We start from the raw sequence: 22,783 nt of genomic DNA, 5'->3' as shown, positions 1-22,783 counted from the left end.
ACACTGTAGCATCACTAACTGTGGAGATGGATTCCCGTCCCCACTTGTTTCACCACCTTATATTCTGGATCACAATTATTGGATTCCAGTGAGGCCCTGATTGTGTCATCCTCATCATGTTTTTTAGTAAAAAGATGATACAAGGCCCTTCCAGTCTTCGGAATGTGGGTGTCTTTGAATAAATCAGTTCTTTTTTTTTTGTTTTTGGTATTCCTCCCCTTATGTTTTATTGCCTTGGTTAAGGTGTTGGGGGCAACTACACACTCACCCTGGGATGTGATATCGTTAATCACAAGGCAATCCGCATCCTCACCAACTGAAACCAACTCAGGATCGTGACGTTGTGTAGCCCCCAACTCCTCCCTTACCATATTACGCCAAGATTTGCGGGAGGGTCTGTTGGGCACTTTCTCAGAGCTCCATTTTTGCATTTTATTCTTTTTGTTGCCCTGTTTTGAAAAATAGAAACATCCGGCCGGGCAGCCTGAGCCTCTGGAGAAATCCAGATCTCATCCTCTTCCGCTCCCTGTTCAACCCCCTTTATAGCCGAATCCTGCTCTCCCATTTAGTTTACGGTTGATGTTTTGCCTTTGGGATCTCTGGGAAATTCCACAAGACCCTCCCGCGTTACTTCATTATCGGCTCCATCCTTTATATTTTTTTTAATGCAATGGCAAGGTCTTACCCCCCGCACCTCAGCTTGAAAGTTGATTAGAAGTATAGTAATTGCTCTTAGGCATTTAGTTTGTTCACTTAGTTCATTTAGAATGGAATTCAGTGTCCCACTCCACCCCCCTCCCCCCATCTTCCGCCCCTGCGCCCAAAGGCACCTGAGCTGACGAGACTGTATTCTCTGCCTCCTCCCTCTACTGGGAATGGGCCAAGAGTGAGATCTCCCCAGACAAGAAGATAGGAGGTGTATCCAGGAAAGATGAGTCCTCCCTTATGTCTCCTGGCTCGAGAAGCTGAGCACTATCAATGTCAGCTCTAATCCCTCCACTCGGCCCGGGAGGTGAATTACCTGAGCCTAGCAGGAGCATTGATAACTCCCCTCTTCCAGCTTCCGGCACGGTTCAATCTGTGACAGGGGGTGGGGAAGGAGGGAGAGAAGAGCCAATGCCATTCTCATTGTATTTTTCACTGGGGTGAAGACGAGGGGGCACAGCCAAAATATCCTTGTACATCCTGGCCCCCACTGAGGTCCCTTTCCTTATACAGGGATTAGGTTTCATATTTACAGACAATCTACAAGCTGGGGACACTAGATATAAATCACGCTCACAAATAACAGATCGATAACTGACGGCATGAATAAGCACGACTCCCCCACGAGCCTGCCATCAGGCACTGTGGGGCACTCCCAGTTACGTGTGCACGGTTGCGTGCAGCCCTGTGCTTTAGAGGAAATGTCGAATCAAAAGGGGCGTGGCTTTGCGCTCATTCAATAGTTCTTGTATTTCTATGGAAACACAAAAAATACACATCAGTATTCGGCCATACTAACGCAGAAATACTTATCCTTGAAGTCTAAGAAAGTCCAGATACGGAAAAATCCAGCATGATAGATTCTTAGTGCAGCAATCCCAGTCCACAAGAAGAAAGACAGCCAACGTCCTTAGGCTAACAGGCACCCACGGGCACTTCAGGTTGAACGCCCATTTGTATCTCTGCTGTCCTTTCAGTCCCAACCAGTTCCTCACTGTCCCCCACGTTGTTCAACGTTTACATCCAGCCGCTTCTAAGCATCATCCACGCACAAGGCATTCCTGTGCTACTATACATTGACGACACACAGATTCTGCAGCTCGATCTGTCACTGCCCGTTAAGGCTGTTCGGCTTAGGAATTGCCTGGATGCAGTGGGTGGATGGATGGCCGGGAGCTGGATTATGGTGCTTGGCGAGAAGACAGAGGTGCTGGTGGTTGGTACTCCTAAACCTTCTTTGTTCTGGACTACGGAGTTCTGGCTTGCTAGTCTGGGCCCTTGCCCTATGCCTGCCTCATTGGTTAAGGACCTAGGCATTAAGATGATGGCTTATTATCTAGGTCTGAGCAGGTGTCAGCCGCCTGTCAAAAGGGTCACTAAGTTGCAGACCCTACGCAAGGTTCTTGCCTACATTCCCTCTAAATGTCATGCCCCTGTGGTCTCCTCCTAGGTAATAAGTGGACTTGGCTATTGTAATGCACTCTCTTTGGCCCTACCGCACTACTTGCTTCACAGTCTCCAGCTGTTGCAGAATATGGCAGCTAGAACGGTGCTTCACCACCGGCACAGTGCCCACGTGACTCCAATTCCTCGGCAGCTGCACTGGCTTCCAGTTGAGAAGCGTGTGAGTTTTAAGTCTCTGTGTCTGGTGCACAAAGCCTTTCACAAGAAGGGGCAGAATATCTCCAGGTGAAGTTCTGCCCCTATGTTCCCCCAAGAGCATTGCGTTCTCAATCCTCAAGTTCAGTTCCCAGGACTAGACTATCCCGGGTAGGAAGCCGTGCTTTCTCGGTGGCTGTGGCACGGGCGTGGAATTCCCTCCGTCTCATCCTGTATGTCATTAAGGCCTATTTTGCCTTTCGTCGGGCCTTGAAAACCTATCTTTTTTAGTTCAGCTTGAACGTACACTTTTAGAGTAAAGCGCCATGATGCCCTTGGGCGACAAATGCGCTTTACAAATGTTGATAACATAACATTCACAGACTCCTTTTCACTGTACCTTTGGGAGTTAGGAGAACTTCTAGCTCTTTAAGTCTCCATGGTTTTTGAAGGGTTTTAATTTCTCCCAATGCCCAAGGGTTTATGAATGTTTTTACCTATATTAAGATGTTTAACTTGGGGAGGTAAAAAATTATTCTGACAACAAGCCATTACATACTTTGGCATTGAGGAGATGTCTTCCCTAGAGGAAGAAGAAATACTGTATCTAACCCAACAGAGTACTCGTATTCCCCTGGGACCTTTCTCCTCCCAGTTGATCCTCCCACAGAACACCACCCCCAAGGTCAGGATCAGAAAGTGTCTACCTTTCCCTGGCTACCTGGGAGGAGACTTTAGGTAGGGTCTTTGTGAGGACTCATCACAGTTAGCAAGTCCTGAAAAGAAACATTGGTTGTAGACTTGTCTAGAAAAGTATCAAAGTGTGTGCAAAAGCATCACCCGTTCCATTTCAGCCAACAATATTATTAGGGTATTTATTGAGCGTGAAAGCAAGAGATCTACAAGCAACCAGGGGAGAAAACAGTGTGGAGCATATCGCCCAGTCGGCAGGCAGGGTGGGGAGTGGAGGGTGTATGAACCTAGGTGTTAAGAGAGGAGCCATTCCTGGAAGATGAGGGGTTTTAGCTTCTTTCTGGCTGCAAAAGCAGGCGGGAAGAGTCTGATGTTGACGGGGAGGAGGTTCCAGAGTCTTGGGGCATAGACAGAGAAGGCATGTCTTTTGATTCTTTCCTTCCTACACCGGCTGAATTTAAGTCTGCACATGTCCTTACTTCTGGTGGATTGTATGCCTCGGGAGATGCTGTGTTTTGCAGTGAGGTAGCTTGGGAACCTTGCAGAAAATGCTTCCCATGCTGGCTCCATGACCCTACAACACATTTTGCCATAGCAAAGACATCAACCTAGGGTAATACAGCTCTAGTTTAGTGGAGACCCCTGAGAAAATGGGGCCGGCTAGTTTTTTTTATAGGAATTATCTCTGGAGCTAATTAACAGCTTTAATCCCTAGCATGTACAAATCCAAGCTGTTAGAATATCCACTATTTAAGTAGGGTTAAAAAGCCACTGACATGGATTTCGCACACTAGATTCCCTTTACTTATTTTCTTTATTGTGTGAGGCCTTCATTTTTTTTCCCACAGGGCCTGAACCTGAACAGTTTTGGCTCACCAATTTAATACTGAATCGGCCTATACAACAGCATAATTTGCAATCTGAACCTTGGTCAGGTGGTCTGATATTCAGACTTGAAATCTTAAACAGAAATTACTTCTCAAAACACATTAGTTGGCAAAACGTTAAGCAAAATGAAAAGCTAGTCGATGTGATACTAATGTATCCAGTTAAGATGTCTATAGGAATTAGAGGTCTTTGTATAAAGCAGATTGAATACCTTAAAGCAATTACAGAATAATACATTTCTATCAGTGTCTTCCCATGAAAGGACCTAAGTAAGTAGCACAAATTACCACAGGATCCGGACATATATATGTGTGGAAGCACTTTTTCTGCTGGAATGAATCCGAGGTAAAAGGGTCTGGGGAGCCAATTCAAGAGTAAGAGGAGAGAGAGGCAGCCATTCAATACCAAGCCAGGGTTTGTATGTCTCCATTGGAGGTTTTGTCAGATGTTGGTTTTGTGTACTATATTTTAAAGGCTATTGACACATCCCCTACCCCATTTTTTATTTTTTTATTTCAAGGAACCTGATGTTTTGAGGTAATGTGAAGCAAGATAAACCAAAAATAAATTAATAATAATAATATAAATACATTGCCTACTCAGTACAGAGTACATATAATCACGGTTATTTTATATTTGTTGTACTTTCACTTAATACTTAATAAAAAGATTGAATAAACAATTCCAGAACTGTTTATTGTGTTGTTTTGATTTAACTGATATGTATACACTAGAAATGTTGTTTTAAAAAAATCACTTTTCTAATTGACTATTCAGAGTTTTGCCCAGGACGAGTACAAAAAGCTGTTAATCATAGTTTCATTACTCAAGGGAAAATGTCCACTTATCCTCCATCCAGCTCCCCCATTGGGCCTCTGATCTACAAGGAATGGCGCTTGGGCAAGACCATGTTTGCAGGAGCGCACCTCTGTCTTTTTCAGGCCCAATTCCTCCCCTGTTCTGGCCAAATCTTTTCCAGGGGTTTTCATTGAACACGAATGCGCAACACACCTTGCACTACACCGCTACTTAACCCTACCTTTAACAAGTTCACTCCTTAGGACTTGCATTCTCAATTGCACAGGAGGTGTAGCCACACGTCCGAGTGGCACCCATTTTAATTGCGCATATCGCATTGGCACGTTTTTTCTAACCCAGGCAAAGCGGTTAAGCATTTATTACCCTGGACAATTTCCCAAACAAAGTCCATAAGACTATAAATGTTACCTAAACACAATTTCTCTCACATAAATCTGAAAACAAACCTAAAAACAACTACACCACTACTTAATACTCTTTAAATAATAGTTACATTGACCTTTACCACAACATGAACAAACCCCATCAGACCAAAATTGTAGTAACCTCACATTCACACCACTACTTCAAACATGATCAATACTAGAGTTAATACGAGTCTGGTGAAGCAGTGGTGCAATGTGAGCTAAAGTTAAGATGGACTTTATTTATTTAGGAAACAGTTCAATGTACCTAATATTAAAGTGTGTGCTAAGAAATTGTGTAATGAGATTTGTGGTTACATTTGTAGTCGGAGAGACTTTGTTTATAGTTGTGAAACATTGAGTATTCGTGCTAACCTCAACTCCCTGTAAAGCACATAATAATGCAAAAGTTACCTTGAATTTATGGGTAAGTCTCCCTATGAGTTTTTCATTTATAGATGTTTATAACTTTGTCATTAGACGAATTCTCCAAAAGATATATAGCCAACTCGTATTTTTTGGGGGGAAACTATGCAAGGCTCCATAAAGCAGGCAACGACACAGGAGAAGAAGGCGGAATCATAGCCGTGTTGCTCCGTTTCGTCTTGCTTTCATCAAGACGAGCACGGTGCCCCAGAGCTATCCTCCCTAACAAATAGCTGCTTCGACCCACCTTTACATTAATTTTAGGGCAAACAGAATAAAGCCTAAATAAAGTGCGAAGATTATTTTCAAGACCTGATTTTCCACGACAAGCAATACGAGACGTCCTGGGCAGTGTATGACAGAGGCTGAATTATGGATGCTCTAGCAACCATGACTTGTGAATTTGTGGGGTTTGTGCTGCAATCAAACTCCTTCCAACAACGTTTTTACAATACATTTACATAAATATAGCCACCAAGTCCCTTTAATCAATTATTTTGTAATGCATTTGGACATATTGCACCATAAATTGCATGGCAACTACGTAGCAATCCCAAACCTCCCTACCAACCCAAAGAGATTTCTGACTGCAGCAGACCTCACAGGGCTGCTTCCATACCTGGCCAGTTTGATAGTGCCTTGCAAACTGGTTAACAACTCGATAGTCACTGGCAAAATACTCCATCAGGATAGAAGGCACTTCAGCAAAATCGGTAGCACATCGGGTTCCTAGGAGAAAAATACGTATAACATTAGCTTGGCCAGAATGATGTACTTTCTACTCAAAGCAGGTATGGTACAAAGACAATCTGAAAAGTCAGCTGTGCAAAATACAATCACGACATTTCTTTCCACAATGTAACAGCAGGCATGCTTTGGAATAATGGCTATTTTGCAATAAATCACAATGAAATAGTATAGCATAATATTTGCACAGCTGGGTGACTCAGTTCATAAAACAGTGGACTACACCCTTTATAAATAAACCCAGACTGCAGTCAAACTACCATTTCGGCACACAAACTCATTTCCATTGTGTTAAATATACAATCTAAAGGCATTCACATCTAAAACTTAGATCATTTGTACACATTACTCGCTTTGCTGCTCCCATTTCTAATTAAAGTACCGATTCAATATACCTTTGAAGTCAAGTCAGTTTGTAAATAAAGCCAATGTATCTTTCGCACATTAATGCTCCTACTTTCCCTTACCCTCCAAAACAAATTTCAATTAAATACAGTATTATAAAAACAAGCGTTGGAAAAGCCAATAGTTTAGGCTTTTGTATACATACTGAATAGGCATTTTCTAGTCTCATCATCTGGCAGCTAGAGCCATGACATGTATGCCCAGCACCCCCCACTGCCAACGTTAAGTTGTAAGTTAGCTATCTTTTTCTCCCTCTGTAGCATCTCTGGAGGCCTCTTTCCTCAAGATTGCAGCATACAATTCTTGAACTTGGCGAGAAAAAGAGACACATGGTAATCTACTTCCTGTTAGAGGAATAGTTGCTCATACCCAACCTGCGCCACAAGCAGAAAGATGTGGTGGTACATGCTTACCACGATTGTGAACGTGTCTTAGAGGCTTCTCGCACTGCGTCCTATTGCCTGCTACAAGCTATGACTATTTTATTTGAATTTTCTTTTAGCGCTGGCCCCACCCAGTGGGTCACAGAGCAACTTACATGTTTCAAAGTGTGAAAAGGTGGGAGTTGAAATAAGAAGAATTTACAAAACGTTTCCTGGAAAGTATGGGAAGATTAGGATAGACAAGTGATAGCAGTGGAGGAGGGCAGCGTTATGTTTGGGGAACAGGTATGTTTTGAAGCTCATTCTGAAAGTGGAGATGGAGGATGCAGTGTGTATGTGAAGAGGTAGGGTGTTCCATGCCTCTGGGTGCCCAGTGAGGGTAGAAGGTGTTGTCTGGCCTGTCTGGTGTTTCTGTGAGTGATGGGTTTAAGTTTGTGTCATGAAGGTACGATGGAGTTTTACAGTGGATGGCTTTCAATACAACGCAGAGTCCTTTAAAGACAATTCTCTGGAGTATGGGGAGCCAGTGGAGCTGGGCAGGAGCACGTTTGGGTAGGTGGAGGATGAGTCTGGCTGCTGCCTGTTGTATGGTTTGCAGGGGGGAAAGGGAAGTCCAGTGAGGAGTGCATTTGCATAGCCCAGCTCAGAGAGAACCAGTGCTTGGACTGTGGTGCTGAAGTCGTCAGGAGGAAGGATATGTATGATTTTGCATAGGAGGTGTAGTTGTAGATTGCATGTTTTGGTGACAGCAGCTATGTGGTGTGTGAAGTAAAGGTGGGGGGTGTTGATCGTGAAGACAAGTGTGGAGAGGGATAAGCATGGGTTGTCCGTGGCGAGTTCTTGGATCCAAAGGGTGAGGTCACGTTCGTGCCTTGAGGGGCAGATGATAAGGTATTCTGTTTTGAAATGGTTTAGTTCGAAGAAGTGGGTGGCCATCCAGTTCGTGATGGTGGAGAGACAGGTTTTGAGGGTGCATAGTTGTGAAGAGGATGAAATGTGAGGCTCTATGTGATAATCTCAAATATTTAAGGCCGCACACAAAAAAAAGACAGATTTCTTCGGCTGATTAAATGTGCCCTTTAATATTTGTAATGCATCAATACCCTCCATCCCTTTGTAATTGGGGGTTTCACTCCAAAACATCCTTCAACCTCTGCCCCTGCCCTAACCCCACCTCCCATACAAATAATCACACTCAGACACACACATTGTCCCCAGCCCCGGCCTCACATACAAATACACACAAACACTCATTCTCCCCAGCTCTCACCCTACTACAAACACTCTTTCCTATCGCACACAAACACTTACCTCAAAACCCATCTGCCCCTGCCCGTCCCATTCAGCCTGCCAGCCCCTGCGCATACCCGTGTGCGGCAGGGGCGTGACAGTTAAAATTTAGAAAGACTGCTCAGAGCATTCTCAGAGCAGTCTTTCTAAATTGGTCTTTTTCATTTTCAGAAAAATTAAAAAGACCATTTCACTTAATACCGGAATTTGGAAGTATATTTGTGTGTCATCTGCGTATTGGTGGAAATGTAAGTTGCGTTTGCGAAGGGTCTGTCCAAGGGATTCAACATATAAGTTGAAGAAGAGTGGAGATAGGGAGGAGCCTTGTGGACCGCATACTTGACAGGGGTGGGATCTGATTGATAAGGCGGCATGAAGACAGAGTGTATCCGGTCAGTGAGAAAGGAGGTGAACCAGTCGAGTACAGTGCCAGAGAGATTCATCCTGTGGGCTAGGAGGTCTACTTGAATGGTGTGGTTGATGGTGTCGAAGGCTTCAGAGAGGTCGAGGAGTTAGAGTAGTGCTGTGTGTCCTTTATCTGTGATGCTGTGGAGATCATCAAGGATGTGAAGAGTAGCTGTCTCAGTTCTGTGTCCAGGTCGAAAGCCACATTGGAAGGGGTGGAGTAGGTGGTTTGTGGTGATGTGTTGTTGTTGTTGCTTAGTTACAAAGCATTACACGGTTCTGGCGAGGTATGGTAGGATAATAATGGGGTGGTCGTTTTCAGGGAGCGTGGGGTCGAGAGATGGTTTTTTGAGGAGGGGTGAGATTTGCCCCGTTTTGAGTGCAGTGGAAATAGTACCATGTGAGAGACAGGAGTTGATGTTGAGCCAGTGGGGAGCTAGAATGGTGATGCAATTGGATGCAGGTTGAGGTGGGCATGCATGATCCAGGAAGTGTGCAGGTTTTGATTTGGTAGTGAGAATGATGAGGGTGTCTGTGTCGATGGAGTGGAAGGCGTCCCATGTGGAATAAGTTACTTACCTGTAACTCCTGTTCTCCAGCATGGGTCTGGCATGGATTCACATGCTCATGAATGTTCCCAGTTGTCAGGCTGGGAATCCTTGGTAAAAAAAAGAAAAGCAGTTTCGCTTTAGCCTGAAAATTGCATTTCTCCTGTATAACCAATCACTGTCCTTTAGGCCATACTGCCCGCATCCAATGACTGTCCTCTATCTAAGCTCCACCCCTAGTGGCCATCTTCAAATTTGTAAAGCATGTAAAGTGGCAGTATGAACCAAGAAGAGCCACAACGGGAAAGTAGGAAGGGTTTGCATGTGAATTCATGCCAGATCCATGCTGAAGAACAGGAGTTACAGGTAGGTAACCTGTTTCTTCTCCAACATGGGGTCTGGCATGGATTCACATGCTCATGAATACGATTACAGAGCAGTACATATACACAACCACGTGGAGGGTGGACCTCCACGTAGCAGCTATGCAGATGTCGAGCAGGGGAACACCAGAGGGAAACGCTGAAGTGGCTGCAATGGTTGTGGTGGAATGGGCTCTCAGTCGGACTGGAAGAGGTCTGTTGGCCAGACTATGACAGTGCATGATGAAGCCAGAGAGCCATCGGGATATGGAAGCCTTAGACAGTACCTTCCCGTGATTCATAGGTCCACAATTCACAAAGAGTTGAGATGTCTTCTGAAAATCCTTTGTGTGTGCCACAAAAAACTTCAAAGCATGAGCAACATCCAGCGAATGCAACGTCCTTTCCAACGGCGTAGAAGGGTTTGGAAAGAAAACGGGCAGAAACAAAGGCTCGTTGAGGTAGCCGGATTGGGCTGAGCCACTGGAAGACAGAGCAGGTCCGGGCACCAGATCTTTTGTGGCCACGCTGGGGCAAGGATCACCCTGCAACGACACCATCTAAGTGTGTTGATCACACGTAGTAGGAGTGGAATTGGAGGGAAGGTATACAGAAGAGCCTGTTCCACGGGAATGAGAAAGCATCCCCCAGGCTCCTCGGCTAAGGAAACCTGCTGGTGAATCTCCAGCACTTGTAGTTGGCCGCCGTTGTGAAGATGTCAATCTGGGGTTGACCCAACTTGCAGAAGAGAAGGGATACTCTAGCCTGATGAAGTTCCCACTCGTGGCAGGCCCAGCAGCTCCCTGCTGAGCGAGTCTGCAATGATGTTCTTGGTGCCCGCCAGGTGAAAGAGTATGAGTAACATGTCATGAAGAATGGCCCAGTGCCACAGGAGAGTGCAGGGAGCTCATCCGCCCTGCTTCCGGATGTAGAACATGGTGGTAGTGTTGTCCTCGCTTTGCTGCTCCCATTTCTATTTCGGATGAAGATCCGTGCCACCTTTCCCCGAAGCTGAGGTTGGAAAGACTTGAGGGCCCAGAAGACTGCACGGAGCTCCCAGACATTGATGTGGAGATCCTTCTCCTCCGGTAGCCAGAGGCCTCTGTTGTGCGACTGCCCGTTGTGGCTCCCCCACCCTTCCAAGGTGGCTGCTGTGGTGGCTGTGGCACGTGGGGTCTGTAAGGGAGCTCCCTGCGTGAGATGCGGACATACTCACCCACCATCATAGAGCTTGCCGGAACAGGTGGGTGAGGGCGATCTTGTCTGTCCATGTGCCTGTGATCTGCAGCCACTGTGCGTCGAGAAACTCCTGAAGAGAGCCTGCAAAGCGGGACAAGGTGATTGCAGGAGGACATCATGCCCAACAGTGACTTGGTGGAGCGTACTGTTGCAGATAATGCTGACAGGCGGTGCACCTTCCCCAGGATGGCTGCCACCCTCTCCTCCGAGGGGGTAGCCAGGCATGCAACCGTGTTAGGAAGGGGGCCCAGGAACAGAGCGTTCTGCAAGGGCTCCACCCAGGACTTTGGATAATTGATGGAAAATTCGAGCTCTGTCAGAAGGTCGAATGGTCTCAGTTGTGTGCTGGTTTGCCAATGTGTGAGAGTAGGAGCAAAGGATCCAGTCGTCCAGATAGGGGTAGAGGTGGACTCCCTTGAGCTGTAGTCTAGGAATGTTTGCCACCCTCCTGACTCCTTTTGCACCAGAAAGTATTTAGAGTGCACTCTGTTTAGGTGTCTGCGTCCTGTCCTGTGGACGGCGACAACGCTTGCCTTCTCCGCGCAGGCCTGTGAATGGCCTATGTAGGCTTCCTGTGCCGTGCGATGGGCGGGCTGATGATAGGGGTGGTATACCCCTTGGAGGACCTGCTGGGCTTCCCTCTTGAGAACCAAAAGGACGATCTCCTTTGCTGCAGTGTCACCAGTGATGGTGCCGTCTCCGTATCTGTCTTAATTGCTTGGAGTGTCTCGTCCAAAGCCTTGCCAAACAAACTGTGCCTATTAAAGGGCATGTCCACTATCTTGGACAGGACGTCTGCCCTGAAGTTGGTGGCTTTCAGCCAGCCCTGGCGTCGGAGGGCCACTCCATTGCCCATATGGCTGAACCCGTAATCTGCAATGTCCAGCACCACCGTGATGGCATGGTCCAAGGCTACCTCACCTTCCTGGAACAGGACCAGGGTCTTGTTCTTCTTGTCCTCCAGTGTGAAGTCCAAAATGGGCCAGAGCTCATACCAGAGCTCCCGGTCGTAGCGAGACAGGATGGCCAGGGCCTTGATGGTGGAGGCTGCACTGTAAATGATGTGCTTGTCCACCGCATGAAGCTTCTTGCTCTCCTGGTCCGGGGGCACCATGCAAGAGGATGACAGATTCGACGAGCGCTTCCTGGTGGCAGCCAACACCATGGAGTCTGGAGAAGGATGCGATCTTGAGCACCTTGGAGCCGGGTCCGGGATTGTGTACTTCTTTTTTAGCCTGTCTCTCGTGGAGGTGCGGTACTTGGTGCCTTCAGCAGGGTCAAACCTTTCTCCTATACATCGTCCAGCAGAGAGATGGGCATGATGGTGTTCTGTGAGGACTCTGGGCATTGGAAGAGAAACCCCCCCTCCTCTTCTCCCCCGGCACCAAACTGAAGAGAGTGGACGCCCTTGAAATCATGGAGTGAAAAGAGCCGACGTTGTCAGGTGGCAAGGCTCTGGTGGGCACATCGGCACCTAGCAGCTCCCAGTCAGCCAGGACATAGTCATACTCGTCGGTATGAGTTGCTGTAGTGTCTGTATCAGTGGCTGTGGCGGTGCATGGCCATTCCTACACCACTGGAGTCAATGCAAGTGGGGCGGAACTGGCTGCTGTGGTGTCAGCTGACACTTTGGTCCTGAAAGGCCTTTCTGCCTGGCAAAACGTGGCTTACGCCTAGGGGTACTCAGCCCAGGAGGACTTCTGGCCGGCAGACTGTGTACTGGGCCAGGCGCAGGAACAGCCGGAAGTCTCTGCTGTATCTCTGACATCAAGGTGTGGAGGGTCGTAAGAATGTCCAATGACATGTCCCGGGGCACTGGCTGGGGCTCCAGTGGAGCAGCTGGCAAAGGATCCAGACTGAAACGCCTTGGAGGGGCAAATGGCTGATCTGGCTCCCCTGGACATTCCTCCTGGGACATGGGGCCAAGGCCTCCCTTGTCATCAGAGTAGTAGTCCTTACGCAAGTGCTCATTAGAGCTTGTATAAATGTGCAGGGATTTCCTTGGGGACCCCACCAGCACCGCCAGAGGCAATTTCACAGGCCTGAGAAGAACGTCTTTTGTAGGGAGCAAGTCATTCAACCTATTGGAATCCTTTGGGAAGGAGACGACGATGGGCACCTGCACGTTGATAGGCACATCTGCAGTCGGGGTCGGAGGCCACGGAGGCAGAGCCACCCATGGTGTCGCCATCATCATGATCGTGGAAACCATGGTCATCGTAGGGCCCCCCTTTACTGAAGTAACTACGTCGACGAGGCGGACATCAATGAGGTCGCTGATGGGGCAGACGTAGACAAAATCGTTGTTATGGAAGGTGAAGCAGTCGTCGACAAAGTCGAGGTCTTGGAGGACGAAGCAGTCATCAATGGGGCCTTAGTCTTGTCCTTGGAAGAGGACATGTGCTTTGAAGAGGTCAAGGACTTCCTCGCGGAAGGCACCCCACAACTGGCAGGCTCACTGTGGACGGAGATGGAGACAGTGGAACGGGTCCTTCCCGAACTGGGACACGCGGTCGCAGTGACCCTAGCGGGATTAGTAGCATGGTGCTTAGCATTCTTTTGGATCCCTTCAGAAGGGGCATCCTCAAAGGACCTCAACCTCTTCTCAGAGGGAGATCCCTCATGGGACTGGCCAGTACTGGATGAGGCAGGACTCCGCCCGTAGGCTGAGTCAGAGGCCTTCTCCAACTTGAGCTATGCCGCCAACCTGCGATACTGGTCCTTCTTCGTCTTTTTTGGAAATCCATGGCAAATCTTGCATCCATCATCAACGTGATCTTGAGGTGCCGATCCTCAACGTAGACGTTCCGCAGCCCACATTAAGGGCAGAGTTTATAGAGACTCCTTTTGCTCAGACATCATCGAGGTGCGACGTAGGCCCAAACCTGGGCATTCTGAACAGCTTGGAGAACTGGTGATGAAAGCAGATCTTTGACGACAATGGATCCCCGCTGCCGGTAGTCGATCAACGGTGTAAAAAATGTTTTGGGGGAAATAAATGTATCCGGAAAAAATCAAAAGTGGCAAAATACTCAAAGAGCAAGATGAGGGGACACCCAACACTGAAACATGTGGTACAAATCTGAAGATGGCCACCAGGGGTGGAGCTTAGGGAGAGGACTGTCATTGCATGGGGGAAGTATGACCCAAAGGACAGTGATTGCTTATAAAGGAGAAATGTCGTTTTCAGGCTAAAGCAAAACTGATTCTCTTTTTTTATAGAGGATCCTCAGCCTGACGATGGAGAATATTCCTGAGCATGTGAATCCATGCCAGACCCCATGCTGGAGAAGTTGGAATGTTTGGGAGTGGGGGTGTTGGAGTAGGATAGCTGAGGGGAGGTCTGTCCTGATAATGTGTATTTTGGAGTTGAAGTCGGTCATGAGGGAGTTGCGTACTGCAGTGGATGGTAGTTCAGAAAGTGTGGATGGTGGTTTAGAGAGGGACATGATGATGTTCAATACTTTCTGGGTACGATTGGTGGCAGATTGTAGTTCTTGGAGGTAATGACTGGCTTTGGCATTGTGTATGGCTACTTTGTGTTTGTTGTGGCAGTATCTGAAAGGTGTCCTGGTTCAGGGGCATGGCTTCTTTTGCCAGGCTATTTCTAGGTGTCTGGTTTTCTGGTTGATAGATGGGTGGGACGGTTGAAACATGGTTTGTGGTGGTTGTTGTGGAGTTTTTGTAATTTGAAGGGTACAATTTTGTTGAGTGCCTGTATGATGATGGTGTTGTATTGGTGGAATAGGATGGAGGGATTGTGTGTGTGGGGAGTGGTACAAGCTCTGTTAAGGCTATGTCTGTAATGTTTTTGGTTTGTTGGCTGAGGGGGATGTGTGGCAGTGTAACACTCACCTGGTATCCACGGGGACGTCACTCAGCCTGTTCTGACCTCTTACGACCTTGAACCCTTCCCTGGAGTCTACTCAACTGGAGACTGGGCCTGAAACACAGGATTGGTAGAGTTTAACTCCCTATTGTCTCTGTGTGCTTGAACCCCTTCTTCCCCGGGGTCCAACCCTTCCCTTTGATCCACAGCTCACCTTGTTTTCTTGGAAAGTGTGCTCTCCGTCCTGCTTTCAGCGCAGGGGCGCATTGATTGATGCAGGCTCGTTGCTGCCTAGTTACTTCACTGGCAAGAGTCCGACAGGTAAGTATAATGAGTCTTTTGAACAGTTCTCTAACTTCGTTCCTTTCCTTCCTTAGATGATGGCCGGCGTGACGGGGATGGCGACGTGCTGCTGAGATGAGTAGCGCTGAAGGTGAGTAAGAGCGCGATGCGACCCTTTCGTATTTGAATTGAACAGAGTTCTTTTTCTGTGTCTTTTAGGTGCCGCAACGTTTTCAGCGTGGATGCCAGTTATGAAGAAGAAATGCGGTGAGTAAGCGCGGTATGAGGTGCCTCTAGATGTTTCCACGCTAACCTGGCGTGTCTTTTACCTCTTGCAGATGGATGAGAAGTTCCGGAGACAGAGTTCCCCCAGAGCGGCTGGGATTCAGGTAAGCATTTGAAGCTCGTGCAGTCTTTAAAAATAAGCCAAGATTTGCTAAATGCTTACTAATGCCTTTTTTCTGTTCTTTCCCCTTTCCTTAGGAAGCGGTGTGCCGAGATGGGAATGACACCGCAGAAGATGACCGCAGAGCAGAAGAGGCGATGAATGACGGTGTTCTTGTTCTTGCAGGAGCTGAGCGCAGAAGAAAGATGCAGGCCTACTGGAGACCGATTCGAACACGGTGAGTGTCACACTGCAGGTGCAGAAAACACAAAGCATGTTTCTCAGCCTGGGCTTGGCTTAAATAGTCTCTGGGTATCCCAGGTGTCTCTGGGCTGAATCACACCCAAAAGACTAGACTGCACATGCAGTTCTGGGAACCGAAATATGTGGGGGCAACAATCTTGTCCCCATCAATGCACTACAAGTCAAATCCCCAATGTTATCCTATGGTAGTGAGTGAGTATGGTGCCACAAGCGCCAAGTCTGACTCCAAGTGGGTCTTTGGAGGGATGGAGAGGCCCTTGAGGGCCATGTAGGTGATCATGCCCTGACTCCAGCCTGACATCTTGGAGGGCTGGGGACATGAGGGGCAGGAATCATGACAGGCAGGTGGTTGGATTTTGTATTGTAGTGTGAGTATGAAGGGGATAGCAAAGTGGTCAGACCACAATAGCCATGTTCAATTATCCACAGAGACGTACCTTTGCAGAGAGATCCAGGAACTATGGGCAGCCAAAAGGGGGTCTAGGTGAAAGCTGTGGAAATCACTGCAGAGAGACCTCGTATCTATGGGCATACATGAAAATATCTAGATGAGGGGAGCCACCAGGGGCGCACAGGCTATGGCAGCGTGATTGAAGCGCTTGCGCACCCACCAGAGCTCTAAGGGACCTGAACCCCCCATTATTGCCCCCCACCCCCTGTGGCGAGAAATTCGCAGATCCTGCTGAAGGAAGACCCACCGCACCCGCAGCTGTAATTTTGAGCGCTGAGACCCAGAATTCTCATCAAGCCTGTATCACGTGGCGCAAGGAGGAGCCCTGACGTGGACACCCTGCGGTGCCTTTTGAGCAGAGCACCCACACTGGAAGCGAGGCGAGCAGAGAGGGTGCTCCCCACCCCCCGGACAGCTTAGGTGGTTCGAGCCCATGACTCAATGCGGAACTGAGACCAAAAATAATACGGTGGCCCGACTCCATGGAGAACTACGAGAGGTGTCCTCTCCTGGCAGAGGAAATCCAAGGGGTGGTGACACGCTCCAGCATTCCCACCCGGCCCATCGAACAGAGCTGCTTCAATCCTCCTGTTGAACACAAGAGCTTACCGGAACTGGGGGTGACGCTCTGCTCGTGCACTCACTTGGAGACCTGCAGTCCTCCGGAAGAGGGGAGACCCGCCATTCTCCCTCGAAGGTGAGGGGTTGGGGTAGGGTACAATGGGAGGCCCTCTGCAGACCCCGGGAAGGGGTGCTCCCCCACCTTACACTGCTCGCTCGTCCCCTCCCCCACATCACCCTATGCAACATTAAAAGAACAGAAGGGCCTACATATCCCTCAGTGCACCCACTGAGGGCCCTCGACCTGTACTAGGCCCCTACAACCAGAGTGATCATAACGCTACCCAAAGAGGCTGCGCTGACTTGGGAGGGTGCGCACCAGCGGCACCATCCACAGGAGAATTTGCCCTAGAGCCACAGGCCCACTAGAAGGATCAACGGCTGTCTCTTCTCCCTAGAGCAGAGCCCCCTAAACCAACTCACACCACTGAGTTTCACTCCCTCTGACCATCCAAAGCACACGCAAGCTTTCTTCTAGGGTTGGCACCTCACCTAAGCAACTTGGCTGTCTCGCAGCAGGCAAGTGGAGGCCTCTCCAGGCACTGAACTGAGGGTAGCCTGGCAGCACTGATCTTCCACGATACCTTGACTGCCCGGATATCCAGGAGGCAATCTAAGGCCCTGGCCTCTTGCCCCTGCCGCAGTTTAGGGTCTCCCTCATGCCTCCTAGTGCACCTCTGCCCGCAATACCGCCCGAAGACCCCACTTTAAAGGCAAGACCCAGGCCAAGACAGCCTGATTCACACACTGCTCCGCACATCTGCCAAGCTGCAAATCCTCTCATAATACCACTGCAAACCTGACTATTAGGCCACTGAGAGCTCTCTGTCCCTTGGCGCCCCAGAAGCTAAGACGGACTCCTGCTCATCCAACGCCACAAAAGCGATGCCTGCCTCTCTCGCTGCCGCATATCATGGTCTCTGTCAATAAACCTAAAGAACGACCCCCGAGGGAGACCCCCCCCTCTTTTCACGCCCAACCGCCATCCAAGCAGTGGGAACCACCGCAGTGGCACTCATGAGTTGGGCTGACGCGTTACAGCAATTAAGGCGCGACCAGCCCCCTTCAGCGCCGCAAGCAATAACGACTACATTGGCGACCCCGGACACGGACGAAGCACAGTCAGTGAGTCGGGGTCTCGCGGCCCTACTGGAGGAAATGAGGGGTTTTAGGTCAGACTTTGGTAAGAGACAGGAAGGCCTGGACAAGAAAGTCGATAACATGGACAAGCGCTTTCAAGGCCAGGAACCTAATCAAACATCGGTGGACCTCCTTGAAACCTAGTTTGACATGAGAATCTCTGAGCTGGAAAGGCGGGAGGAAAAGTGCGCCCTCAAGATTGATGACTTGGAAAATCGGGAGAGGGCATTAACCCGAGATTCCTTGGTTTCCCGGAACACGAGGGTGAGACTCAGGTGGAAATTATTAAATCCATCAATGCAGTGATCAGTAAGTTATTCTATGAGGGAAATACAAGCAAACCCACAATTGACAGAGTTCACAGAGCGGGGGTAGGCTCCAGAGGGCCGAGATCAGTGCTGGAATGGTTTCACTACTTTGCAGAGAAGATCAAGATTCTGGAGCTAGCGAGAAGGAGGGGCCAGATTGAATGGGGGGACGCCTGTATTACCATCTATCAGGAGCTTTCACCCTAGCCAGAAGACGGCTGTGTGCCCCTTAACAAAATGGCTGCAATCGAAAGGATCCCGTTACAGGTGGGGCTTCCCATTCTCACTCTCCTTCGAATACGAGAGATACAAATATTCCCTCATCACGGAATACGACATCTGCCGTGTCACAGAGGAGCTACTAGGAGAATCCGCCACAGGATCCAACGATCCAGAAAAGCATGAAATGGAGTTGTCTGAATCACAAAAGGTGAAGGGCTTTACTGTGAGGCGTCGGGTCCGAGGCAACAGATAGTTCAGAAGAGTGACGCCAGCCTCCTCTCCAGCTCCCAATGGATAGACCTGTTTACGTTGACACATCTAATCTCTCAGAGCACCGCAAGCCACCCGTGACTTGAAGGACAACATGGCTTGGCATTGAGACTAGATCGAGCCAGACGCCACACAGAGACCCCAAGGAACATCGATGCATGGCCAGGCCTCAGGAGCGGACGACGAGTTGGTGAGGTCTCTGTCTCTGGAATCTGTTAAAAGTTCACTGGAGGGGATGACAGTTTTTAGTGCTCTGTGGGGTATGGGGGGGGGTTTAGTGTGTTGATTTTCTCCTCGTCTAACCAACATGGGGAGGGCTCAGATGACTTGTATGACTACATGTGAAATTTTGGTGGTGTGGGGACTAGTGGCCTGGTCCAGCGGCTATGTTTATGTCACAGGTATGCCAGGCGCTCGGGGGGGAAAGGAGGGAGGTTAAGGGTTTGGTGCTGCTTTCATTGTTGTTCACTGTTGATAAGCTACCAGGCTCGATACCGCTCACGGGAAGACGGGCATGGGCCCATCACGCCCATCATCACCGAACCATGGGAGGGGAATCCACAAGTTAAAACACATAGAATTGTTAGAGGCTCCATTTCGTTTTCCGGATGGTTGACACAAAGCAAACGCTGGCACTGGGCTCACTGAATGTACGTGGCTTAAACTCTCCCACAAACGCTCCGTAGTGATAAGGGAATTCAATCACCTAAAGTTGCATTTTATGTTCCTTCAAGAGATCCACTCGGTGAGGGGAGGGCAACCATCCCTAAGGGCAAGATCAATTCCAGAAGTATTCCACGCCTCAGTGTCATAAAAATAAAAGGGGTGTCGCCATTGTGGTATCCAGGGAGGCGGATTTCAAACATCAAGCGGTTCGTAAGAGGGCCGCTACTTGATGGTCGAAGGGGCAATCAGGGGCGCCAAGGTGACAATAATCTTCATCTACTGGTCTAACGAGACCCAGGACTGCTACTGGGAGGGAATTAGACCCAAACCCATGTCATTTGCTGAGGGGGCCCTGATTGTGGGGGGAGATTTTAATATGGTGCTGCATCCTGAGGAAGACCGCCAAACTGAAGGTCCCTACACAGACACCCCTCGACAACGATGTTTAGCCACCCACTTCCTGAAGGTTAATGAACTGGGGCTCGTGGACACACGCAGGAGGGCACATGGACACGTATCCCTATGTCACATATTTAAAGTGCATGCTACATTCTCTAGAATCAATCACATTCTGGTAGATTCCTCACTGCAGGAGAGGGTGACCAAGTTCTCGGCGGAAACGATCCCGTGATCGGACCACGACCTGGTGAGAGTGGTGATGGGAGTCCCTTTCGGATCTAAAGACAAAACGAGGTGGTCATGCAACGACCTTCCACTGCGTGATAAAGTGCTGTCCCAGGACCTCCTCACCGTGATAAAGGAATACTTCGAACTTAATGATAATGAGGAAGTTGGCCTATTGGGGTAAGGGAGGCCTTCAAGGCCACGATGAGGGGGATTCACATTGGAATGGGTGCAAGGAGAAAGAGAGAGAACAAGGAAGCTGCTTAGGGAGAAAATCGTGGCCATCCAACCAGGGGGTAAATTGAAATCCCAAATGTTCCCTGGGAAATGGGCAGAGCTCCAACTACTCAAAGAAAAACTGAGGGTGCTAATGGCCAGCCAAACGGAACAGAAGCTGGCATTCCTGAAACAAATATATGCATAAGGGAGAGAAGGCTGACAGTATCCTAGCATGGAAACAGAGAGCTCAGCAATAGTCGTAGGGTAGATGCTCTGTATCCCTTCATTGGCGGAAAGATCCTCGAAGACCCACAAATAGCAGAGGAATTCCGACAGTACTACGACACACTGTAGACCTCGGAAATATCACAGAGACGGGTCAGATGCCGACAGCGTTCTCAACTCCCTCCCGATTCCATGCCTCCCCCTGGAAAAGGCGGAACCAATGGAGGCTCCCATCATCCCCCAGGAAATAATAGACACCATCAAGGGTATGAAGAGAGGGACCACCCAGGTTGAAGATGGGTTTATGTTAGCATTTTACAACGCATTCCGCTCCACTCTTGCTCCTTTCATGGCCAGGCTGTTCAACGCAACCTTAGACTCGGGTGCCCTCCCCCAGTCAATGTTAGTGGCCCTCATAGTGGTTATTCCCAAGGAGGGTAAGTAGCCAGCCCAATGCTCTTCCTACAAGCCCATTTCTCTTTTGTATACTGATGTGAAAATCCTTGCAAAACTCCTGGTCAATAGACTAGCGCAGAATTTGCCCCTGTTAGTGCACAGGGACTAGGTGAGATTTATCCCCGGTAGGCATGGAACAGATAATATAAGAAAATCCATAGACCTCTTCCACGAGGCAACACCGCGAGGACTGGGAGCCCACCTCGTATTAATAGACTTGGAAAAAGCTTTTGATCAGGTCGAATGGCCCTACATGCACAAAGTCCTACAGAGGATGGGACTGGGAGAGAAGTTTTGAGGATGGATTGCATCTCTATACAATGGACCAACGGCGAGGGTAGTGGTCAATGGCACCATCTCCTCCCCACTCCACCTCAGTAGAGGGACGAGACAGGGCTGCCCTATTTAATCCTCTACTGTATGCCCTGGCCATGGAGCCCCTAGCTATCGCTATTTGTTACGCTCACCTGGTCTCTACGAAGGCGTTGGGGAACGGTTGCAGCCCTCCCTGCACTTGGATCACCCCCTTCAGGCCTCTACCTCAGTAGAAAATCTGTGAGCGGTGGTACGTGGTGATACTGCTCCTGTGAATTATGGAAGATAAGCTCTCCGTCCTGCTACTTCTGGCAGGGGCGCGTCAAATGGGATCTAGTTCCTTCACTGATTCCTGATAGGGATTAGTGCAGTCCAGCTGCGACTATGCTTCTCCTTATGATTGGTAAGTCTTTCTTGAGCTCTTGTGATGCTGTCCGTTCTGTTTAATATCTTTATATGTTGCTCCTATTTATGCCCGCAATAATGTCTCTCTTCTGTTTTCTTCCCTTAGATGGAAATGCAGCCTCAATGCAGCTGTGAGACATGAGACGCGGCCGGATGGTAGATGGATGCTACTGCAATGTTCGACAGCAGGTAAGTGATGATTTAAGGAAAAGCGCAAAGTATTGCGAAGCGCAACCTTAAACTGACTGTTTTATCGATGTCTAACCTTGTCTTCTGTTTTTCCTTGCAAGCGCTGCTGTCGACGATGGAGCGTGTCGTGCTGCGTTGCCAAGATGAAGATTTCAGCATTCAGCAAAGTGTAAAGAGGAATACTTGGTTCGCCGAAGAGGTGTACAGGTAAGAACAGCTTCTCCCAGTTGTTAAGTATGCTGGCAGGAAGCAGGATGTCCAGGAAGCGGGATCTTCAAAGGTAAGTCTGACCTCAGGCGGCGGTGAGCGTTACGCTGCTTGCAGGTGCAGAATAACACGAACCGTCTGTCTTGAGGATCGGGGCAGTGTATACAGCTGATATCATGGGCAAGCCCATTAGGGCCGGCTTACCAGCCACACCCTGCCACTCCTAGAGAGTGAGCACGTGCAAAGGCAATCCATTAGCAGCCACACCCAAGAATACACTTGGGGCTGCTTAATGGTTGGAATGTTCAAGGTAAATGCATCCTGCTTAATGGATGGAATGTTCAAGGTTAATGCATCTGAAGTGCTATGTCCATAATAAAAGCTTTTTGGTATTAAATGGATGTTCTTGTTTACTTTTGTTCATGAGCCTGCCACCCAGTGTCCACCCAGGTCTCCTGTGCATGCGACCCCTGCATGCCTGTGCCCCTGACTTAATGACCATGACAGCACTCCCCCTCAAGGCCCCTCAAGGGTGGTTCTCCTCCCGGTCCTGGTTTGGTGGGATTATTGCTATGGAACTGTCTGATTAAACGCGGATCATGGATGTGCTCACTGGGTTCCCAAGTTCGGTCTTGAGGTCCATAACCTTTCCAGTCAATAAGGTAATACAATTTTGATCAAACCACCTTGGAGTCCAGGATGGATTTGACTTCACATTCTGGTTCTCCATCTATTACTTCGGACTCTGGCAGAGAACTAAGCTGTGTATTGGATTTCATTGGTTTGAGGAGA

General features: G+C 48.7%; 1 protein-coding gene across 2 annotated transcripts in view; it reads right to left on the bottom strand.

Moving 5' to 3' along the window:
- The window catches only part of MIPEP (mitochondrial intermediate peptidase), a 1,848,751-nt gene that overhangs the window by 685,918 nt on the left and 1,140,050 nt on the right, over positions 1 to 22,783 (bottom strand). For both annotated transcript variants that reach the window (XM_069639422.1, XM_069639423.1), the window contains exon 14: positions 6,154 to 6,263. In XM_069639422.1, coding sequence (XP_069495523.1) covers positions 6,154 to 6,263 — 110 coding nt within the window. The remainder of the gene's footprint in view (positions 1 to 6,153; positions 6,264 to 22,783) is intronic.

This window comes from Ambystoma mexicanum, chromosome 7q (genome assembly GCF_040938575.1).
Source record: "Ambystoma mexicanum isolate Mex_15411 chromosome 7q, UKY_AmexF1_1, whole genome shotgun sequence".
Classification (NCBI taxonomy): domain Eukaryota; kingdom Metazoa; phylum Chordata; class Amphibia; order Caudata; family Ambystomatidae; genus Ambystoma; species Ambystoma mexicanum.
This window is presented reverse-complemented; position numbering and strand designations above follow the sequence as displayed.